Here is an 8,893-nt window from a genome sequence, read left to right on the forward strand (position 1 = left end):
ACCCCTTCAGTATGTGTGTGCATGTTTACGAAAGTACAATTTTTGTAGATTGTCGGTCGATGATTCAAATTGGGTAAGGAATGTGTCCATGGTATATTATATAGTCTTGAACAATTTTATGGTAGGTAAAACTATTGGATCAATAGTATTATTTTACAAACTATTTTAGAGAGAAAGCCAATTGTCTATTCGATCATAGATAATTTGATAAACCTTGGTTCCTTTTGCTCCAAGATATTTTAATTTAAGACTTCATATAAATATTTTGAAAAGATGGAAATGTGGCATCCTAAGCCTTTTATTGAAAATTAATTTTTTATACTTAATTTAAATCAACTGTAAGAATCATTCATAAAAAATTTATTTTATTCAGAATCTAAAATTTGGGTTTAGGGTGTTACATTAATGGTATCAAAGACTAATTTATCCTAATTAATTAATGTAAAAGAAAAAATTAATAAAGCATTATCACAAGATTAATTTAAATATATATGGAATCAAGAAAATTTATTATCGTTTAAGAAATACATTGAGAAAACATAACCAAATTTAACAAAATTTAGTCAAATGATTAATATTAAACTTTACCTATCCGTATAATGTTGCATTAATAACACCTTTATGCGCATGACCAGAGGCGTAGATAAGATAACCACCTCTCTTCATTGGGATGCTTGCTTTTTGAACGTGGAAAAAGTTTGTACTATTATTTTTTGAAATAGTAAACTCTGCCTGTAATAAATTTAGAAATCTTTGTGGATCACTTGTTTCTAACTTGCAAAGTAATAAAAAAAAAAACTATTATCATCAGGTTTAAGAAATTATCTTCTTTTGTTTTTACATGCAAATGATAGTTTTTAGTATTCTATGATAGTAAATAGAGTTTTAATGAGCCTCCTACAAAAGTTTTCGAACCCAATTGCTTAAGCCACATATTGGTCACGACATAATTTAATTAACCACAAAAAACAAAACAAAAAATTTAAATTATTTACTTACCTGTCAATCGTGGATTGTTTCAGAACCATTTTATGTTACCCGATCAGTGACGTCAAGTACATAAAATCTAACTGGAATTTGGTGTTGGTCCCAGTTAACCCAGGTTATGTTGTATCTTATGGCAAGATTTCTCCTTGGTGCTTGAAATCCCTTTATCATTTTGCACTGAAACTTATCTTGGCAACAAAGAACTCCTGCTTTATATTCGGGAGTCACTTTTCCATGGAATCCAACTGTCACATCATAAAAATTTGCAGGGAGATTAAACTGGTCACAGCTACATTGAATACAAATTTTCTTATTTTCAGCTCCTCGTGTATCAATGACCAGCAGACCCAACAACCATTGCTCTTCCCACCATTCTGTAATATCTGCAGGGTTACCTATTACAACTGCAAATGGATAAGGAAGTTTTGTACTTGTTCCTCGCGTTTCACTTCCAGAACTCCATTGATGTGGAAGAATACCCTTGTTGCATGTTCCATCATTTCTTTTGTAAATGAGATCCCCAGAAGGTTTGGTATGATCATTTGGATCTTGTGACACTGACATATTCTTCTTTATAATATATTTTAAAATATACCAATGATGAATGTAAGTTTCATGCAATGGTACAGAGTTTCCATGTTCATCAACTAGATCAACATCAACGCTCTTAATTCCAACATGACCCTTTGGAAACTCAATATTATACATGTAACACCCATACTAGACGTATCTGGAAAGTCTTGCATGTGCGTTAGATTAGTACTGGATACATTAAAGCTTTACAACATAAATACTTCAAATGGATATCGTATACAACAAACGCGTTCGTACAATAAGATTACAACTCAACTTTTGTAAAATATGATAAATGCATCCTTGACCATCCATATCATGCTGTAGCTGGAACGAACGAACACTTGCTGAAACATCCATCCAGCTACTAGCTTGCTAACCATCCTGATATCTGAAACAAATAAGGATTGGGATGAGACATAATGTCTCAGTGAGTTCCACCTAACCCTAGGCTATAGGCAACCACGGGGGAAACCTACGGTCACCACGTGTCTACAATACAACCTGCCGGATGATTATACGTGTGTGGGGACTTGCTTTCTTAGACGGCGGTGCTTGCTAAGGCCGTCTTAATATTCCTGTTATACCCTAATTTTGGACCTAAAAATACTAACTTCATTCTTTTCTTACTTTTCAAGTCATTTGATTTGTCTCTGATCAATTACATCTTTCTCTGTGTTTTATTTCATTGTTATTTGCAGAATTCAAGGGCATTTTAGTCAGTTCCTATGTTAAAATTTCTTTCAGTCTTTTAAAAAAATTGTTTGAGTCCTTTCAAATAGTTTGAATCAGTCTTCATTTCAATTCTATGTCAAAATCCATTTCAAAGATTGTACTTGAAGTCATTTTGAGTCAGTTTAGCCCCTAGGGGCATTTTAGTCTTTTCATGTGTTAAAACTCTGTTCAAATTTTAAAATTTGTCTCTGAGTCTTTTAATTTACTTGTATAAATTCTTGCTTTAATTCCTTGTTAAAAACTATTTTAAAATTACATTTGAGTCGTTTTGAGTTGTTTTAGTCCCTAGGGGCATTTTGGTCATTTCACACGAAATTTCGGCAGAGAGAGGTTACTTTAAAGTACCTCATTTAAGTAGTTGGTTCGTTTTAGTCCGTTTTGTGTCTTTTATTGGTTTCACTTTACGTTGTTTTCCATTTACCAAATTTTAATTCAATTTTATTTTAACTTTTTTATTTTTAGTCCTAAAATTCCTAAAATTGCATTTCAAGTCCTCCGAGTTTCGAAAATTACACTTAGGTCCTTCTTTTCATTTTATTTTTTTTCTTTAAAAGTCTCTTCCAATTTACTTTTTAGTCCTCTTAAGTCTTAAAATTGCATATTAGTCCAAATTGTCAAAATTGCAGTTCAATCCTAAAGATTTTAAAATTGCAGATCAGTCCATAATTCATTTTAGTCCAAGCTTAGTCCAAGGGAACACGTGGCATGCTGCTATTGGTCTAGAAGCTACACATGGCAGCTATAAATAAGTGCACAGTGTCAGATCCATTCATTCGGTTACACATCACCACAAACGCATTTCACTTTCTCTCCCTTCACCAAAACAGATCAAAAGCCACAAAATATGAAGAACATGATGAAGATCATCATCATCTTCAAACCCTAACCGAATCAGATTATCACAAAATCCTTCAATCTTCACCCAAATTCAACAGCACCGAATCAGAAGCATCATAAAAACATCAAATCTCTTTTCAATTTCACAAATATAGTTCGAATTTACAAAAAAAAGAAAAAGCTCTCAGAGATTCCAAGGAATCATCATCATCAAGCTCCACCTTCGCAATTCCAACGCAGAATCATCATCAACGACGATGAAACTCACGCGATCACGAAGGATTTGAGGAGAAGAGGGAAAGAAAGATCAAATCCAAAGTGGAACCAGAGAAGAAGAAGAATTCGAAGTTCATCAGAAGAAGAACAACTGAAGAACTCACGTTTCCTTTCGTTCGTCTCACCTCCGACCTAGATACAGGTATCAGACTCTCCCTCCTTTTCTTTCCGATCTTTTTCCTCGAAAATCTAAGGTGTTTGCTTCATACATGCGCTTGTTGCTACGAATCAACGTAGATCGGACGGTTTAGAAGCTTTCCTTCAAGGAATCATTTTAAAAAAGGAAGAGTTAACGAAAAAACATCAAAGCCATAAGACAAATTCCCCGATCTACGTTGATTCAAGAGTCTTTTTAGAAAACTAGTGTTGGAATCGTAAAGAGGAGAGAAAGAGCTTTAGAAATATGTGATTAGGTTTTAGATCTGGGTGGTTTGAAGCTCCGACGCGGCGGCGCCACCGCCGGCCACCGCGTCGGAGAAAGGTTGAAGATGACCGGTGTTAGGTCGGAGAAGAGAGAGATTGCAGACTCTCTCTCTCTAAGAACATTGTAGAGAGAGAATCGTTTGTGTTTGTGAGGGTTTTCCCTTTGTTTTGTGCTTATATACCTGCATGTCAATCACACGCGCGCGCGTGCACCATCGTAGCGTGTTCCCCTGTGTTCTGAGCCGTTGGATCTAGGGTTTTCCTCCCTGGATCAATCCAACGCTCTAGGATCTTCCCTGTGATCAAAGATCCAAATGTGTATGGGCTTGGGCCTACTTGCTGCACTGGATTTCGTTTTTGCCTGTTTTCTTGCTATGTTACACTGTGTTTTAGCTTTTCACACCCCTGTCTGTCCAAAACCTTTCATAAGAAACCCTAAGAAATTTTTCTATGTGATCTTGATATCTTTTTTGATGTTTTGTGATGATGTTATGTGTTGAAACTGGATTAAAAAATATGTAGTATTTTCTTGTTAATTCTTTACTATTTTTGTTAAAAATTGTGAAGTTTTTATATGTTTTGTGTCTAAAAATTCTTTAAAAATTCTAAAAAAAAAATTTCATGAGTATTTCTTGTTAATTTTGTAGTGCTTTGTGACAATTTTTACATATTAAAAATTGGTAAAAGATAATGTGGTAGCTTTCTTGCTATTTTGTGATGTTTTGTACTAAAAATTGATGAACATTTGCTTGATTCTAATTCCAATTTCTTGATGAATATTTGTGACCTATACCACTTGATTTTGTGAAGTTTTAGCTACTGTTTGTGTGTGTTTCTTGCTGCATATGGATATGTGTAATTAGTTTCTTGTGTTACAAGTCATGTAAATGTGTGTGAGTGAAAATAAAGTGCTAAAATGGACCTAAAAATGTGTCATAATCCTTGACTTGAATATGCCCTATAATTCTCACACTCATAATACAATGAAGTCTTTGAACATTGCTCATAATAAGAGAATTATAGGTCATGTACTTATTGAGAGGTTATGATAAATTTCCACTACATTTTGACACTTTATTTTTGTCATTTTTACCATTCTTTGTCTTAGTATTTCCTTGCCTACCTTTCTATCATTTTATGCCTTATTTTCACTAACCACTCTACTTTATGTTTCATACATCATGAGCATTTCATCTTCCATCTCTTTCTCATCCTTTCATTTCTTTGCACTTTGATTCATAACAAGACTTAGAATGTAACATGTAGGAACTTTTGTACTTTACTTTTATGCAATTTAAATTTCTTGCAAGACCATAGAATGTATCTAGGCCAATGATGTAATAAGGACAATGGACTCTAATAATGTACACCGACACAAGCACCGACACATGCACACACCTCACTTTAGATGTATGCTTATAATATGCATGTTTAGATGTATGTTTATGATTGTATGTTTAGATGAATGCTTAGGCTTTATATTTAGAAAAATCTCTTTTCCAAAAAAAAAACTTGAACAACATCACTCAAATATTTTTCTTAATAAACCTTTGGGATCAAAATCCCATTGAATTTCCCTTTTATTTTCTTAATCAAACTTTAATGAATTTTAATCATACTTTGACTTTCATTTTGCAAAATGACTAATTCCAACTCACATTTTTTCCAATCTCATGCCCTTGAGGCCTCTCTCTCTCATTCTTTAAAACCCCATTTTCAAACTTAAAATCAACCAACAAAAACAAAAACATTTTTTTGGAAGAGAACTACGGTGGATTTGATCCCTTAAACGGGTACGTAGGCAAGGAATCAAAATTCCTTCAATTCAAATAAAATAAAAATTCAAACACATTCTTCTCCCTCCAATTCTTCACTTAGAAACTCTTAGGTTTAAATAAACACTTTTAAATAGCATTTAAAAATAAAGCGCGCGCGTAGAAATTAAAGATGGTTCCTATATGTTACTATAGTCGTTATGGGTGCCTAACACCTTCCCGTAGCGAAAACAACTCCCGGACCTCGATTCTCAAGGGTTTTGCTTACTTTTTCCCTTCCCAAGAAAAAATAAGATATCACCGGTTAAAAAGGTTCAAACGTAATCAATGTTTGACACCCGAAAACCAAGATAAAACAATTCCTAACTTGTTATAGGCTTCTCTGCTATACGTGTCATGGCGGTGAAGGGGAAACTAAAACCGCATTGCCAAGAGTACACTCTAAGCATCAAGGCTCTCTTATATCTCTATCATGACACGTTTCTAAACCGGACGATTAGGGGTAACCTAAGATCGTCGTCGGCATATCTTTCTTTACTTGTTTCTACTTGCTTAATATGTTATATCTACAACATATCATCTCTTATCACCTAAGTGATTCTTGCTATTTTACTACTTCTTGACGAACTACGCCAAGTCTCTACTTGTTCTTGACGATCTACGTCAAGGCTCTATGTCATAACATAAACATGTATAATAGATATGCATAGTTAGCTTCATTGATTATGTTAGCGTGTAACAAACAACTTATATGAGTTCAATTTTACGGATTAGTCCCGAGTGGAGTAACCCCGGAAGCTAATCCCTTACTATCGGTGATGTGCTTAGCAAGAGCGCACCGGACTCCCTTAGTGAACGTGCGGGTCCCTTACGGCTTACCCCATTCCCCTTGGAGAACCTTTTGTACCCAACCTTGGAAGGTATACAAAAGACACGACACCTTAACTTAGTGAAATGCGGCTCCCTTGCGGCTTAACCATTCCCCCTGGGGAACCCCTTGAATCCAATTTGGATAACAAGAGACATGACACTCTTTATTTCTTAAAAGTATTAGTCTTATGCATGCATGAAGATTAAATCTATACATACTATCTCTTATACCTCGGATCCTTAAACGACCCCACTAGAGGTAAACTTGTATGCTTGATTTACTTAACTTGTGTAAGGATATGAAATCGATTCACGTCTTGCCATACTCGTATGGCATTTAACTTCTATGCGAAGATAATAATCTATATCACCTCGCGTCTTAACGAGCATAACACTAATGCATAGCATTCTAATTCTTTACTAACTATTCTAGTTCTCGATAACTATACCGAGGCTCTAGTTCTTCCCTTTCCTTAAGATTGACTTGCTACCCGATCGTAAAACCATTACTTCGCTCATATGTCATGCTTTACTACACAAAGAAAAATACTTGCTTTACCTTCAAGAAAACCTTTTTACAACCTATGCCTTGGAATCATGATTGAAGGATTATAGTTTTAAAAGATTGCTTAAAAAGAACCGCTCGCGAAACGCCAGAACCACCCGGAAGCGAACTAACAATGAGCTGCCCCACTATTTGCTCGCCATGGCGAGTGATTGTGTGTGGGAGGCGAGCACCTGCTCGCCATTGCGAGTAGGAGGCGAGTGGACACCCCCATTCGGCCTTCAAGCTCGCCTCGCGAGCCATTTGCTCGCCGTGGCGAGCTATGACAGTCCAGAACTGTCAAAAATGATATTTTTCACTCAAAAACCTCAATTCCAAGCATTCCAAGGCATATCATGGCACTAGAGATCATATTCAACTTGTAAAAACAGTTATTGAGCAAGTATTCACATGTGTAAAGTTACATGACATGAAAGGGGCAACTTTTCTATGTGTAAACCCTAGAAAATACATAGTCATCTTACAAGAGAAAACACATAAACCAAGGGTGGTAATCTAACTAAAGAACTCACCTAACATGTTCTTGAGACATCTCCAAGTTCCAAGAATCCAAAACCCTAGCTTGATCCACTTTCATTCTTGGCTCATAACATAAAATCTTGTCATCCTTTCTTGCAACAAAACATCATGATCCTTTACTAGCTCAAGCTTCCTCTTTCCCAATTACAAACCCTAGTTCTTGACCAAAACCAAACCCTAGATTCCAACATAACCTTCAAGCCTCAAAACCAAAACCATTAATTGCTTCTTGCTTGGTTCACTTCTAACAAACTTGGAAGAACTTCTTCAAAGGAGAAGAGATGGGATGAACTTCATAGGAGGTGGACAAGAGAAATCAAACCTTAACCAAACTTCTACAAGTTCAAGAGACCATGAGGGAGCAATACCATTTCACTTGCCATGGAGAGGAAGAAGATTTGATGGAGAGAAAGAGGAAAGGGGGCGTGAGAAAGAAGAGAGAAGGGAGAGCAAAACCAACCCAAAACCTAGAGAGAGAAAGAGAATGAAAAATGAGATATTTTTGGTCCAACTCCAAATAAATATCCTTTCCACATGCAATTACCATTTTGCCCTTGCCTCAAGCGTGTTAAATACGACTCTGATACTTTTCCCGTGTTATGCTGACATGTCATAAAATAATGACTTTTAACCACTCTCCATGAATTATTTCCTCTGGCACGATTGACGGGTAATATTCTGATACTAGCAGGCGGGATATTACAATACATTTGTTTATCTGCGACTTCTCCAGGCCCCACTTCAAACGCTTTTGACAAATATGTTGTTGATTGGATAACTTTTGGGGATTGTGGTTGTGAATAAGTTGTGCTTGATAGCATCAAAAGTATTGATAAAGAGAAAATAAATGATTTAGAGGTTGATCTCATGTTTACCTGCACACAAATGATTATTGTTACATCATTAGTTATGGTTAATGCTTCTATTGTTATTATTTTCTGTAAATTAATAAACGAAAATACCGTAGCGAATATTTTTTTCCTTCTTGAATTCCTTGGAATTGAAGTTAAACACTTGTAGAATTCAATTTTGTGAAGATGTGGAGATCTTGCATGTTGCCTTCTTTTATAGTTGAAATCTAAAATATTGGCATAACTTTGACGTGTAGATATTGCATGTTTCATACTTTTTTTTAAACAATCCCAACACATATGTTGACTCCCATTTTTAGGTGTCTGAGGTGTTTTAATATATTGTTAAAACACCAAATATATTGTTACAACAAATGTGTTTGTACAACATGAATACTACTCAACTCTTAATAAATATACTATATGCAACCTTGAATATCCATACATCCTGCAGCGGTACAAACGAACACTTGTCGCATCAT

At 35.3% G+C, this 8,893-nt stretch overlaps 1 protein-coding gene across 1 annotated transcript; it reads right to left on the reverse strand.

The window, feature by feature from the left end:
* Nucleotides 1–588: 588 nt before the first annotated feature.
* LOC146915590 (uncharacterized) lies at nt 589–8,429 on the reverse strand. Its single transcript, XM_085716500.1, is given in 3 exon segments — nt 589–732; nt 1,000–1,695; nt 8,271–8,429. Coding segments are annotated over 3 exon segments (999 nt in total).
* Nucleotides 8,430–8,893: the final 464 nt, after the last annotated feature.

The sequence above is a fragment of the Medicago sativa genome, chromosome 6 (assembly GCF_051527215.1).
Source record: "Medicago sativa cultivar Bolivia chromosome 6, Bolivia_mono, whole genome shotgun sequence".
NCBI classification, from domain to species: Eukaryota; Viridiplantae; Streptophyta; class Magnoliopsida; order Fabales; family Fabaceae; genus Medicago; species Medicago sativa.